This window comes from Nerophis lumbriciformis, linkage group LG06, assembly GCF_033978685.3.
Source record: "Nerophis lumbriciformis linkage group LG06, RoL_Nlum_v2.1, whole genome shotgun sequence".
Lineage (NCBI taxonomy): Eukaryota > Metazoa > Chordata > Actinopteri > Syngnathiformes > Syngnathidae > Nerophis > Nerophis lumbriciformis.
Genome location: NC_084553.2, coordinates 29,595,535 through 29,611,680, shown reverse-complemented (window position 1 = coordinate 29,611,680; position 16,146 = coordinate 29,595,535). Strand labels below are relative to the sequence as shown.

Below are 16,146 nucleotides of genomic sequence, written 5' to 3'. Positions count from 1 at the left end.
TGCGAAAAATAACAATGACTTTAGTGTAGCGTAGGACTTTGGTATGCCTCTGTCCTGAAAATACTAAATACAAATAGGCATACCATTACACCACTGCTAAACACTTTTTATTATACGGTAGTTATGAAGGATTGTTGTAGTTTTGACTTGCGTGGCGCTATTCTAAATGGGACATCAGTGGGTTTACTTACAAATAGACACGCAATTTGATCACGCTGCTAAGCTTTTTACATGGTGTCCTTTCAGACCTCTTGTCGCCTGGAGTGAAGGGCAAAGTTTTAAAGGGCCAAAGAACATACAGGCTCTTTGCTGGTAAGTTCTCTTCATCATCATTATGGGTCCTTTCATTTTACAGTTTGGTTTAAGTTTTACCCAATAACACATCATTGTCACACCAAGTCTTGCACATGATGTTTTTGCTGAAACTTCACCGACTCAAAAAGGTCACTGTTAATATAAATGCAGAATTCTTAAATTAGATTTTCATGAGAATTCACATAAAAAGGTGCAAGGTGCAACCAAAAAAAATTTAATATCGTGCAAAAGTTAATTCATGTCAGTAATTCAACTTCAAATGTGAAACTAATGTGCTATAAACTCATTAAATGCAAAGTGAAATAGTCAAGCATTTATTTGTAATAATTTTGATCATGGCGCACAGTTTTTGACAACCCCAAATTTTCTGAGGCTTTCAATTTGCTGCATGTTTTGTCAATGCTTATGGTGACTTAAAGTAGCATTTATTCTTTACTTGACTGTATACCTTCATTGAAATAATCAATTTTAAAGTTTATTTACTGTATATAGCCCTTGATCACAAGTGTCTCAAAGGGCTGCACAAGCCACAACATCCTCGACTCAGATTCCACGCAAGTAAGGGGTGTCAAACTTTCATTGCAGGCCAGTGTTATGTTGCCTTCATAGGGCTGCTTTTACAGTGAATGCGCAATTGCCTTAGCATTTGATTATTTAAAAAAAATACATAAAAATTATGGATAACTTTCTTTGAAATCATAAGTCAAGGTGTCAAGCAGACATTTAATTTGTTATTTTTAAAAATTATGTGGCCCCCCGGGCCTTGAATTTGACACATGTGCTTTAGCGATTAGCTGAAAAATCTCCACGATTCCTTTTAACGCAGGGTGTCCGCAGTGTCTTAACATTTTTTAAATCCAACAATTTGAATGCCTTAAAATGTCTAAAATGTTCCTAAAATCTCATAAAAGGTCTTAAATACGATTAGGGAATGTCTTACAAATCTATTAACGTTGCTTTTATTTAAAACATGCATAAACATTAGTCTTGCTTTTAAACATTAACATTTTTGAGGGCTCTATAATGTAACGACAAAACCCAAAACCAGTGAAGTTGGCACGTTGTGTAAATCGTAAATAAAAACAGAATGCAATGATTTGCAAAACCCTTTCAACCTATATTCAATTGAATAGACTGCAAAGACAAGATACTTAATGTTCGAACTGGAAAACTTTATTTTTTGCAAATATTAGCTCATTTGGAATTTGATGCCTGCAACATGTTTCAAAAAAGCTGGCACAAGTGGCAAAAAAGACTGAGAAAGTTGAGGAATGCTCATCAAACATTTATTTGGAACATCCCACAGGTGAACAGGCTAATTGGGAACAGGTGGGTGCCATGATTGGGTATAAAAGCAGCTTCCATGAAATGCTCACTCATTCACAAACAAGGATGGGGCGAGGGTCACCACTTTGTGAACAAATGTGTGAGGAAATTGTTGAACAGTTTAAGAACAACATTTCTCAATGAGCTATTGCAAGGAATTTAGGGATTTCACCATCTACGGTCCGTAATATCATCAAAAGGTTCAGAGAATCTGGAGAAATCACTGCAATGATATTACGGACTTTCAATCCCTCAGGCGGTACTGCATCAAAAACCGACATCTGTATGTAAAGGATATCACCACATGGGCTCAGGAACACTTTAGAAAACCACTGTCAGTAACTACAGTTTGTCGCTACATCTGTAAGTGCAAGTTAAAACTCTACTATGCAAAGCGAAAGCCATTTATCAACAACGCTCATAAATGCTGCCGGCTTCGCTGGGCCCGGGCTCATCTAAAATGGACTGATGCAAATTGGAAAAATGTTCTGTGGTCTGACGAGTCCACATTTCAAATTGTTTTTGGAAACCTTGGACGTCGTGTCCTCCGGAACGATGAGGAAAAGAACCATCTGTATTGTTCTAGGCGCAAAGTTGAAAAGCCAGCATCTGTGACTGTATGGTAACTTACACATCTGTGAAGGCACCATTAATGCTGAAAGGTACATACAGGTTTTGGTGCAACATACAGTATGTTGCCATCCAAGCAATGTTATCGTGGACGCCCCTGCTCATTTCAGCAAGACAATGTCAAGCCACGTGTTACCACAGTGTAGCTTCATACTAAAAGAGTGCGGGTACTAGACTGGCCTGCCTGTAGTCCAGACCTGTCTCCCATTTGAAAATGAAGCGTAAAATAACACAACTGAGACCTCGGACTGTTGACAGCTGTACATCTAGCAAGAATGGGAAAGAGTTCCACCTGAAAAGCTTCAAAAATTGGCCTCCTCAGTTCTCAAACATTTACTGAGTGTTGTTTAAGGCTGCAGCTAACGATTATTTTTCTATCGATTAATCTATAGATTATTTTTTCGGTTAATCTATAGATTATTTTTTTCGATTAATCTATAGATTATTTTTCCTTTTACCGATTTTTTTTTATATTTAAAATGAAGATGAAAAAATAAATGTAGGCCAGTTTTTTCAAAAGGCATGGCTTTTATTTACAAAAAAAAAAGTATGGCCACTCAGTCAACATTGACAACAACATGACAAAATATTCTGTAACAATGTAAACATTTAACAAAATTAAAAGTAGCTTATTTGCTTTTAATGTGCAAATATAAAAGTAAACATCCAGTGCAAATCTTAATATTCTGCAATAGTATAAGCATTTCAAAAGTAAAAGTATTGCTTATTTTGCTTTAAAATGTGCAAAAATAAAGATAAACATCCAATTCAAAAAAGTGCAAAACGGAAATATTCTGTAACAACAGTGTAAACATTTCAACAAAAGTAAAAGTATTGCTTATTTGCTAAAATGTGCAAAAATAAAGATAAACATCCAATACAAAAAAGTGCAAAACGAAATATTCTGTAGCAGTGTAAACATTTCAACAAAAGTAAAACTTTTGCTTATTTTGCTTAACACAACAATGATAGTATGATTAAAGTGAAAGTTAATTGTTCGTTTGTACATAGTATACGTAATTGTTAATGTTGTAAAATGTATTTGCTCAACTAATTAACGTTAGCGTTAAAGAGGAGCGCGTCTTTGTAAACACTGAACAGGCACGCCAAACGCTCCTCTCAGAGCGAAACGGTGCTTTAGTTTATGAATTTACAACGCAGATACAAATGACACATTCATGTTTTTGTGTAATGATGACAACGTATACTCACGCGGACGATTGACTAGTTGATGGTGATGGCAAGAACGCTGCCGTTGTGCTGCTATGATAGGCCATTTCCGCTCGACACAGTGTGCATACAACAACATTATTAGCAGAGGTGGGTAGAGTAGCCAGAAATTGTACTCAAGTAAGAGTACTGTTACTTTAGAGATTTATTACTCAAGTAAAAGTAAGGAGTAGTCACCCAAATATTTACTTGAGTAAAAGTAAAAAGTATGTTGTGAAAAAACTACTCAAGTACTGAGTAACATACACACACATATCACATATATATATATATATATATATATATATATATATATATATATATACATACATTGATATATACAGTATATAATTTATATTTATTTATTTTGCCGTTTTTGTTTACATGTTAAAGGTGTTTTAATGAATATACATGCATGTTTAACATATAGATTCCTTTCTTTCATGAAGACAAGAATATAAGTTGGTGTATTACCTGATTCTGATGACTTGCATTGATTGTAATCAGGAAGCAGTGCTGGTAACGTCCACGTTTTCAAATGGAGGAGAAAAAAAGTTCCTCCTTTCTGTTTAATACCACATGAAAGTGGTTGTTATTTGGCATCTTATTTGTCCACCTTCCATATTCGTTTTTATACCCTTTACGAGAAATACATTGGCGGCAAACTCCGTAGCTTGCTAGCTTGTTTGCGCTGGCTTTCGGAGACTCTTATTTTGAAAGCGAAGGCGCGATGGAGCGGGACTTTTATTGTGAAGACAGGAACTGTGCAGTCAGTCTTTACGGTTGAAATAAAAAAAGGGTCTTTTTTCCTTCACACTTTTGATTGATTGATTGGAACTTTTATTAGTAGATTGCACAGTACAGTGCATATTCCGTACAATTGACCACTAAATGGTAACACCCGAAGTTAGCTCGGAGCCAGTCAGGTCATGTGACCCCTGGCTCTGTTTGATTGGTCCAACGTCACCAGTGACTGCATCTGATTGGTGGAACGAAGTGAAACGTCACCAGTAAGGCAGGCACTATGAAGGTCTGTCTGACAGACCAAAACAAACAAAGCGTGCATTAACAGATCGATAAAAATTAGTAGTGAGTAGCGAGCTGAATGTAGATAAAAGTAGCGGAGTAAAAGTAGCGTTTCTTCTTAGGCCGTTTATTGAAATACTCCCACACTTTTGACGACTTTTGGCGTGCTTTTTTCCCCTCGCTCGCACCGCTCGCATCGTCTGCTTTGCGCTCCGCCATGACGGTAGTGTGACGTAACTATGCGACGCGTCGACGAACAAAAACGTCCTCGACGTATTTACGTAACCGATGACGTCGACTATGTCGACGCGTCGTTTCAGCCATAGTGTTGTTCAAAGGAAAGGCCATGTAACACAGTGGTAAAAATGCCCCTGTGCCTACTTTTTTGCAATGTGTTGCTGCCATTATATTCTAAGTTAATGATTGTTTTGCAAAATTTTTTCAGTTCGAACATGAGTATCTTGTCTTTGCAGTCTAATCAATTGAATATAAGTTGAAAAGGATTTGCAAATCATTGAATTCTGTTTTTTTTTTTTTCAAATTACACAACGTGCCAACTTCACTGGTTTTGGGTTTTGTACAAAACGGAACTCTCAAACCGGTCAGAATGTATCGCACACCACCAGCTAGTGTGTAAGCGCGCAGTGGTGTGGTCAGCATAGCATATCGGCAAAGAAAACTTAACAAAAGCCCAAAGCAAAGCCGACTTTCTTGCATAAGATGGGTAAGTGCAAGTTGAATGATTTGTGGTTTCAGAACGATCAATTTAATGCACGCTTGAAGCCGGTGGATGGAAATGTCTTACGTGTTTAGGACATGGATGTGGAGACATCGAGGAGGGAAGCGTTTGTAATCATGGCGCTGATGTGAATGGAATGATGACGTAAAAGTAAAAAATCCGGGATAAATCCATGTCAAAAGATGAATAAACGCCACAAACATTTGCACAACTATGCAAGGATCAACTTAACCACCCAAAAGAGTGTTATATAGGTAAAGTGGCGCCAATTGCTGAAGGAGATCAATAACCCAACCGATTTTTACTAGTGAAATCATTCTATTATATACATTATATACATCTATTATATATATTAATTTGTGCTGAATTTGTGCTTATTTTTTTTTATAGTAAAACTATATAAAAAAATTATTGTATATTTATTTCAATATTTTCAGGTCATCTTCTCATGCATAATCTTTCCTCCAAGTTTATACAGCAACTGACATTAAAAGCTATAAAAGTGGTCTGTTTAGTGTTTACACTCAGTTGATGGTGGGGTGAGGAAAACAAGGAATGTCCTCTTGTCATGCTTAAATTAAAAATAATTATTGTTTATTTAGCAATATGTTTAAAAAAAAAAAAAAAAGTCACAAAAACTAATAAAAATGTACTCATACGTAGCAGATACTAAATGAGCTGAGCAAATCTGAATGTTAGGCTTGCCAGCCATAATCGCTTTCTTTCTTTTGAGACGATCGCTCTTTCTGCACATTGTTTTTCACAACTTCGTGCAGATACAGTAGTAGTACTGTAGATGTTTTTGTCTGTTTGCTCAATTCTGACAGTTACAAAAACATTGCACAAGTTATCCATTTAGCTGTAGCAGAGATGCTAGCAGTCTCTTTCACAAACAATATAATGTTGTACTTTCCTTAACCATTGCTGACATTCTGGTTGTTGTTACATGAAAACACTTCATGTGAAGCACACTCGCAAGAAAACAGTTTTATGGCAAATCTGAAAAATGGCTGTTCTGATGTTTGCTAATATATTTTTTCCAATTAGTTTACAATAGAGAGGCTTCCGGGGTAATTAGTTAGTTTAACCTTTCTGTTTTCCAATGTGAAAGAGCAGTGAATTAATTAATATCCTACAATTAATTCTGGCCCTCTGATTTTCCTTTATGACTTTGTACTTTTTTTGTCCGCATGGATGTGAATTGGTCTTAAATTATATTCAATGTGGTCTTTAAAAAGTCTTAAAGTCTTACATTTGACCTGTTGAGACCCTGTAAAGCATGGGTGTCAAACTCTGTCCCGCGGGCTAAATTTGGCCCACCGTGTAATTTCACCTGGCCCTTGAGGCGATATCAAATTAACACTAGAGCTGGCCCGCCGCTTATATTCAGCGCCGGTGCCGCGGTACCACCGCATTCACCGCTAATTCTCATACTTGCCAACCCTCCCGGGAGACTCTCAAATTTCAGTGCCCCTCCCAAAAATCATCACGTCCGCTTTTCACCCAGTCTAGCGAATGCTGGCCCAGTCTACGTGCGGCTACAGCACGCACACACACGTGAATCCAAGCATACTTGGTCAACAGCGATACAGGTTACACTGACGGTGCCCGTATAAATAACTTTAACACTGTTAGAAATATGCGCCACACTGTGAATCCACACCAAACAAGAATGACAAACACATTTTGGGAGAACATCCGCACAGTAACACAACATAAAGACAACAAAACAAATACCCAGAATCCCATGCAGCCCTAACTCTTCCAGGCTGCAATATACACCCCCGCTACCACCAAACCTCGCCCCCTCCAACCCCGCCCACCTCAACCGACGCACGGAGAGGGGGTGGCGGGTTTGGTGGTAGCGGAGGTGTATATTGCAGCCCGGAAGAGTTGGGGCAGCATGGGATTATGGGTATTTGTTCTGTTGTGTTTATGTTGTGTTACGGTGCGGATGTACTCCCGAAATGTGTTTGTCATTCTTGTTTGGTGTGGATTCACATTGTGGCGCATATTTCTAACAGTGTTAAAGTTATTTATACGGGCACCGTCAGTGTAACCTGTATCGCTGTTGACCAAGTATGCCTTGCATTTACGTGCGTGCGTGCGTGCGTGCGTGCGTGCGTGCGTGCGTGCGTGCGTGCGTGCGTGCGTGCGTGCGGGAGCCGCTCATATCTTGTGACTGGGCGGGCACGTTGTTAGAATGGATGAAAAGCAGACGAGACGTCAGCTCGTAGAGGACGTTAAAAGCAGTGCCTGTAAGGCACGCCCCCAAGACTGTGGAATACGAGAAATAATGACTGATGAACACCTTCGTTCGATAATGAGGGATGCCTCAGCTCAAAGCCTGAGCCCCGACATTAATGAACTAGCATCCAAGAAAAGATGGCAGGTATCTGGCTTGGGCACATCAGATTAGATCAGTGTGTTGCAAACTGAGCCGTTTAATGTCCTGAATGGTTGGTTTACTCATTATTTTATTTTCAAATGTATTAGCCTGTGGAAAAAGTTACTGTTGATATTTACCTCAGAAGGCTGCAAATAGAAAAGAGGCATTACATTTTTATTTAAATTGTATTTGATATGCCATTGATATTTTTTAATTATTATTATTATTATTATTTGAAACTCGATTTTGCATGTCACTATAAAGTTATGAGCCTTGCTTGTTCAATATTTAATGCAACACTTGTTTGGGTCCCTATTAAAAGGTTAATTTGTTCAACCTTGGCCCGCGGCTTTGTTCAGTTTTAAATTTTGGCCCACTCTGTATTTGAGTTTGACACCCCTGCTGTAAAGGGATATGAAATAGTAACCTACAAATCACTTCTGTACAATATGGACACTTTATTGTCTACAGTTACTCTTATATGTGCAATATTCTGTATTTTCAAAACCACCAATTCTCTGTTCCAAGTTTAAAAACATTTTCCCCCCGCATCTTTTTCCCCTGCCAGTGGTCTATCACCATGGGAACAGCGCAACAGGTGGCCACTACACCACGGATGTCTTCCACATCGGTCTTAACGGTTGGCTACGCATTGATGACCAGGCGGTGAAAGTCATCAACCCGTATATGGTGGTGAAGCAGACTGCAGAGCGAACCGCTTACCTGCTGTACTACCGCCGCTTTGACCTCTTGTAGACACGCCGTTAACAGCATACAGTATGCACACATGCTTCCTCATCTTACACACACTCACACACACACACATACACACACACATACACATACACACACACAGGTGGAACATATGATGAACAGAAACACTGCCCAACTTTGTTCTCTTGCAAGATTTTCCTCTTCCTTCCCTTCGGTCCCTTCTTCCTTGAGAACCAGCTTTTTTTCCAGCACCTCTTCCCTTCGTCTCTCCCAAGAGGAGACACAAGTTGCATTCATCGTGAATTCCTTGCAACTGCTCGCTTTTCTCGGTGCACCACTGCTGTTATTTTTTTCTCGTATTGCTCAAAAAGTGGCAAAGATGAACTTTAAGAAGTAGAGGAGGTGGAGGTCAAGGCTTGGACCTGAGATGGACTTAAAGCTCAGTGAACCGTACAAGTGTACCAATGGGGTAATTTCTTTTTGCAGTGGCCCTTTTTTAAAGAAACGACCCACAATTATCAGTTTTTTGCCTTTTCAGTGGTAGGACTTTGGGCCACCCGAGGGATTTTGCATCAATGAAAATGGTGGCAGTATTTAGAATGAGTGCATTGTCGAGGCCTAGCACCAGCATCATCATCATCATCATCATCATCACAAGCATCTCCTCTCAGAGCCTGAATGTCTTCATTCCCTCCATCTTTTCCCTTTACCTTGGTACATACAATTTGAGCCACCAAACACGCAGGGAAGTGCGGCGGTGACGATAAGACCTGAACACTGTCTGGGTCTATAGCTCTAGAAAGAGTATCGAAAAAAAATTTAAAAGTCTAATGCGCTTTAGAATTTAAGATAAACAGCTTTCTCTGCACAACTGATGTTTATGATATAGCTGGCAAATATTTAGACAAAAATGTAAAAAAGATAACCCACAAAAATAAATGCTGACTGTAAGCATGCGTGGTCCCTAAGGACTGCACTTGTTTTTAGATTGTTTGCACTGGAGAGATGGCAACTAATCAAGACAGATTCCACTGCAAGAGCTGCCCTTGTTTACTTTGTACATTTCCTTCTCAAACTATTCATTGTTTCTGTCCTCGCCTTGTGTCTACGTCTGTCAGAGCCACCCATCTGCCCTCAAACTCAATCTGCGAGGGTTGACGTTTCACCCGAATCAGGCTGGCATGTCTTCCCCGTTACGTGTGTCAAAGGGTGGAAAAGTTAGACTACACCAGCGCTCAGACATGCCCAAATGGAGACAGTGTTTGCTTTTGTTGAAAATATAACTTTTGCGTAGTTCATTGATTGTAGTGATTTTTGTTTGTCCAAGCTACTAAAAGATGTTATGTTTTGGCTTTATTGGATGTCCTCACGCTCATGCTCCCCTCTGACATTGTCCGCATTTGAATTGGTGTTTAGAAGGAAATGACACAGGCTAAAGCACAACAATGAATAAAGATGAACCCGTCATTTTCTCCACATTTATTTCACTTTGCTATGAAGCAGCTCCAGTTGCCACAATGTGCCATCTTAGCGCCAGCCATGTACCTGAGGTGAAAACTGAAAACCTTCTCATTTGCATTAAGGTCTATCTTGATGTCATTTTCCTTTCAAAGTTTGAAACCTTTGCCAACCTAAACCAAAGTATGTCATATTGGACCCTGCTTCCTAGAGCTAACTTTATGATGGATTTGTGCTGCAAGTTTGTTGTGATTTCTCCCTAAACTCATCTTGTTTTTCATTTGCATATTTATTCCCCTGAGAAGAAAAAGAAAGTCACCAAATGTGGGGATTTTGAAACAGACAAGCTTTCTGACGTGCATTTTGTTGCGGTCTCGCTAAGACGGTGAAAATGTGTCTTGACGATGTGCTAACACTATTGACTGCTGGGGCTTTCCAACAATTCAATCTGTATCTTAATTTCAAGCCTCCAGCATTCTATTTTGTTCAAAATAAAGGATTGTGCAAAGAAGCGGTTTGCTAATGAGCTGGAGACCACAAAAAAACAATTTTTGCTTGTGCCGTCTTATTTGTTTCAACAAATGTGAACCAGACGCTAACAATGCGGTGTCTTGGCGTGACGCTCACTGCAAGCTGGTCCTCTTCTCTACTTGTCAACATGTCGTACTTGTAGCAGGTTCTAGACTGCGGTCGGCCTGGCTGCCTCGCAGTGCTCTGGGGCCTGTGGCTCAGCTCGCCTATGCGTAATGGAAAGCAGACCCATCATTGAAAAATCTGCTCTGTCAGCTTTTTTTTTTTTTATATCCTATTTACTCCTTCCTTACAATACCTAGGCTGTCCTAAAATGTGGCTTTGCTCTGCTGCTGATAGTCAAGCGTAAATAAATGCATGGTTTGATTGATGCCAATGTTTATTCATTCTGAAGTGATGGTGTCCAGTGAAGTCGCTTAGGCACCTTTAGGAACAATGTACAGTACAAACCTGACTATATTCTTGGCTGATGTCTTGGGAGGGGAAAAACACACACTTTCTAAGCTGTTGGTGTGCTAATGCTGTACATGTAATTGACAACAGAAGGCAGCACCACAACCACATAAAAGAAAACCAGTTGAATCCCACACAAGCTCCCTTCAGTATCACCATATATGTATTTTTTTCTAATTACTTTGCATTCTTTCTTGGAATGTAAATCCTTCTAAACTCCCTTGTCAGCAGTCCCCATCATTTTCAATATAATTTGTGCACAATCAAGCGGAATGGTCTGAAAATAATTCCCTCAAAAGTCAAACCTTGTGAGTTGAAACCTTAATAATGCATAACATGAGTCTTCAAGTTGTCATGTGTTTTTGTGATGCTGCCACATAAGGGTACCAGTGATTGCAATGAAATGTGATGACCATAGAATCATTAATGGTACATACGTAGGAAAGGGCAAGAGCAATGCATACTATATAAACTGTCGTAGTTCCGAATTGGTGTGGGTCTTCTTGCACAAATGTGGTCTGAGCGTCAATGGTGCCCTGTGCCAGGACATGTCACATAAACACTTTACGGCACCATTTATTTGATTCATACCAGAAACCATTGCATAAGGTGACACCAAGTAATGTTTGATTCTTTGACCTATAAATCCATAATACAATGTAAATAAAGTGATGACATAACTTAATACCTTTATTTTTGGCATGTCTCCTCTTTAAATGGCAAACTTCGACTTTCTCTTTTCCATCACTTAGTAGACACCTCAAAATTAAGTCAAGGCTAAACAAACTCACATTTACTCATAATTCACAAATATTTGATATTCTGCATTTTGGTAGTGAAAATGTGTTCTACCGCTTGTCCCCTTTGGGGTGGTGGGGGGTGGTGGAGCCTATCTCAGCTGCATTCGGGCGGTAGGTGGGGTACACCCTGGACAAGTCGCCACCTCATCACAGGGCCAACACAGATAGACAACATTCACACTCACATTCACGCACTAGGGCCAATTTTAGTGTTGTGATAATCACATATTCAATATCATATTATGACATTGGGTTTATTTTGAAGCAAATTCCGCTGTAGCTTATTTTCTATAACAAAAGCACTGGCCAGGCCCAATCCCCCAATTGTAAAGCATTTAATAAAAATAAAAAAAAGCCTGGATCTAGATGGTGATCCAATGTATCTCCAAAATGTAGTCACTTTTTCCCTTATCCCCATTTATGACATTTTCTGAAAGTTTCAAACATTTTCAGCAAACTGATGGGTAAACAACCCCTCCGGGATCAAAGGATAACTATTGTTTTTGTTGGTCTGTCGCTTCCTAACAGGCTGCATGAGGGTTCACTCTTTGCATTCGACTTAGCAGCTGGGTACTTTTGCCCGATAGCGAAATAAAAGTAAACCGATAGTATAGTACCGCAATACTAATGAACCATTTTTTCTACTATACTGCCCCTGAAACGTACCGGTCCCACGTCGTCACGTCGAGTCATTGCTGGTTTTACGAGCAGAGGAGCATGTTCGGCAGCGCACAATCACGGAGTACTTACAAGCAGACACAGTGTGTAGACAGAAAAGGGAGAACGGACGCATTTTGGCTTAAAAACTAACGATAAAAGTGAAGTTATAACACTGAAACGCCCTCAGGAAGAGGTGCTTTAAGACATGGCTAGCTAGCTCGCGGCTAACGTCCATCTGCCGTCGGCAGTGTTTTAGCTACCGGTACTTCTAAATCACTAATCATCGCCTCCATGGCGACAAATAAAGTGAGTTTCTTCCAAGTATCATTCCTGCAGGACGAGGAATAGCTAAACATGTTTCACTACACAACTTAGGTCACCGGCATCAAAATGTAAACAAACACCAGTGGTGGATCTATACACCTGACATCCACTGTAATGATATCAAGTACAGGTACGTATCTAGTTGATACTACCAAGATTACACAAATATTTTTTGGCGTCAGATTTTCTTTGTTTTTTAAAAAATTCACATGTTTATAAACTCAGGAAATATGTCCTTGGACACATGAGGATTTTGAATATGACCAATGTATGATCCTGTAACTACTTGGTATCGGATTGATACCTAAATGTGTGGTATCATCCAAAACTAATGTAAAGTATCAAACAACAGAAGAATAAGTGACATAACAGAAGTGTAGATAGAACATGTTAAAAGAGAAAGTAAGCAGATCCATCCATCAATCCGTCTTCTTTCATAGTTCTTTTTATTGATTTCACATTCACATTAACAACATATTCAAACCCTCTTCATCCCCTACCCCTGCTGTCACTCAAAACAAAAAAAAGTAAGAGTACAAAAGTACCCGGAGTAAAAAAAATAAAATAAATAAAGTTCAGTACAAGGCACTTAAAACAAAGTAATTGAAAACTGAAACATAATGTAGAAGCAGCATGACAAGGCCTGAAACGTCGGCAGTCATATTTAGGTACATACTGTATCTAGGGCTCTTCCTGCACTTGTGTAGAGGATTGGTCAAAAAAGGTCTCCACACTTTAAAAAACTTGTTTTCAGAGCCCCGTAATACATATCTTTTTTTCTCGAGCTTCAGGTTTGCTAGTACGTCCCTTATCCAGTGGGAGACTAAGGGTGGGACAGCCTCCTTCCACTTCAACAATATCAGGCGGCGTGCGAGGAGCGTGGTAAAGGCAACTATTTTGTGACCCCCTACAGGTAGTTCCATCCCTTCAGGAATGATTCCAAATACAGAAATTAAAGGGTTTGGATTGATTTGAATTGTTAAGACCGTGGAGAGTGCTTCGAAGATGGACTTCCAGTACCCCTTTAGCTTCGGACAAAGCCAAAACATGTGTATTAATGTTGCGTTATCTAGTTTACATCTATCGCATAATGGGTTAATTTGGGGAACTATTTTTGCTAATTTTGCTTTTGAGAAGTGCACCCGATGTATCACTTTAAATTGGACCAGTGAGTGTCGTGCGTACATTGATATCCATCCATCTTCAACCGCTTATCCGGAATCGGGTCGCGGGGACAACAGCTCCAGCAGCGACCCCCAGACTTCTCTCTCCAGAGCAACATGAGCAACTTCTTCCTGGGGAATCCTGAAGCGTTCCCAGGCCAGAGAGGAGATGTAATCCCCCCATCTGGTCCTTGGCTTGCCGCGGGGTCTCCTCCCAGTGGGACGTGCAACAAGGACCTCCCTAGGGAGACGCTCGTGAGGCATCCGCACGAGATGCCCGAACCACCTAAGCTGGCTCCTTTCCAAGCGAAGGAGCAGCGGCTCTACTCCGAGTCTCTCTCGGGTGACTGAATTTCTCACCCTATCTCTAAGGGAAATGCCTGCCACCCTTCTGAGGAAACTCATTTCGGCCGCTTGTATCCGCGATCTTATTCTTTCGGTCATGACCCACACTTCATGACCATAGGTGAGAGTAGGAATGTAGATAGCTCGGTAGACCGAGAGCTTTGCCTTCTGGCTCAGCTCTCGTTTCGTCACAACAGTGCGGCAGAAAGACTACAATACTGCCCCAGCTGCTCCGATTATCCGGCTAATTTCCTTCTCCATCTTTCCCTCACTCGTGAACAAGACCCCAAGATACTTAAACTCCTCCACCTGGGACAGAGTCTCGTCCTCTACCTGTACTTTACAAACCATCGGTTTCCTGCTGAGAACCATGGCCTCAGATTTGGAGATGCTGATCCTCATTCCAGCCGCTGAACACTCGGCTGCGAACCGATCCAGTGAGAGCTGAAGGTCACGAACCGAAGGTGCCATCAGGACCACATCATCTGCAAACAGCAGTGACGCAACCTTTAGCCCCCCGAGACGTATACCCTCTTCGCAATGGCCACGACTCTGCCTAGAAATCGCCAGCGCAGCCCTGGCGGAGACCAACCCCCACTGGAAACGGACCTGACTTACATCCAAGCACCCGGACACAACTCTCGCTTTGGTTGTACAGAGATTGGAAGGCCCTCAGCAGGGTTCCCCTCACTCCGTACTCCCTCAGCACCTCCCACAAGATCTCCCGGGGGACCCGGTCATACGCCTTCTCCAAATCCACAAAGCACATGTAGACTGGATAGGCATACTCCCAGGCCTTCTCCAGGATTCCCGCAAGAGTAAAGAGCTGGTCAGTTGTTCCACGACCAGGACGGAATCCACATTGCTCCTCTTGAATCTGAGGTTCGACTATCGGCCGGACCCTCCTTTCCAGTACCTTGGCGTAAACTTTCCCAGGGAGGCTGAGTAGTGTGATACCCCTGTAATTAGCACACACCCTCTGGTCCCCCTTTTTGAAAAGGGGGAACCACCACCCCAGTCTGCCACACCCTCGTTACTGTCCTACACTTCCACGCAATGTTGAAAAAGCGTATCAACCAAGACAGCCCATCAACACCCAGAGTAAGCAGATATTAACAGTAAATGAACAAGTAGATTAATTACTTTTCTACCACTTGTCCTTAATAATGTTGACAAAATAATAGAATAATAAATGACAATATGTTACTGCATATGTCAGCAGACTAATTAGGAGCCTTTGTTTGTTTACTTACTACTGAAAGACAAGTTGTCTCGTAGTTCCACTATTTTATTTAAGGACTAAATTGCAATAAGAAACATGTTTAATGTACCCTAAGATTTTTTGTTAAAATAAAGCCAATAATGCCATTATTTTTGTGATACCGAAAAGTATCTAAATTATTTTTGGTACGGGTACCAAAATATTGGTATCGGGACAACACTAGGGTGGAGGTGGGGATGCTATACTATATAAACACAGAAAAGTTGAGCCTTATAATGTGATAGAAACAATTTGCATCCTCCCCAAAATCTATCACTAACACTTCCTGAAAGTTTCATCAAAACCTGGCCATAACTTGGATAGCGCTCAAACTTATGACCAAATATGGCTGTATTTGTTTATTTATTTATTACACATATTAACAACAACCTATTTAATGACATTTATGATTATTCTTGTGAGACTGTTGAAAATCTACTTTTTTTTCTGTTGTGTCATCTACTTAAAACATTACCGGTACTTAGACAGCTGCAAAGGCAAGAGAACTCCACACTATTAGAATGTGTTTGCAGTACACCTGTATCAGAACGCCCATCTGACAAGCATTCAGACCCGATGAGCGAATAGCCTGAGCGCTAAGCACAAATAAATGTGACTCTTTTTTTTCGCCCCATTTTTGCGGCGCCCCTCTGGCCAATAGCCCATGAGGTCCACAGACAGAACCACCACAGGACACGTGTGTGTACAACATAAAAGGGTTTCATTTCGGGATATGTATACAAATACAATATTGACGTTGCAATTTGACAGATTGTTTATAGCGTCTCAGATGAAGATGACAG

At 40.5% G+C, this 16,146-nt stretch overlaps 1 protein-coding gene across 4 annotated transcripts in view; it reads left to right on the top strand.

The window, feature by feature from the left end:
* usp10 (ubiquitin specific peptidase 10) overlaps positions 1-11,475 on the top strand; it is a 61,655-nt gene extending 50,180 nt beyond the window's left edge. For all 4 annotated transcript variants that reach the window (XM_061964047.1, XM_061964046.1, XM_061964045.1 and 1 more), the window contains 2 exons: positions 247-312; positions 8,203-11,475. In XM_061964047.1, the coding sequence (XP_061820031.1) occupies positions 247-312; positions 8,203-8,390 (254 nt within the window). In that variant the 3' untranslated portion in view covers positions 8,391-11,475. The remainder of the gene's footprint in view (positions 1-246; positions 313-8,202) is intronic.
* Positions 11,476-16,146: the final 4,671 nt, after the last annotated feature.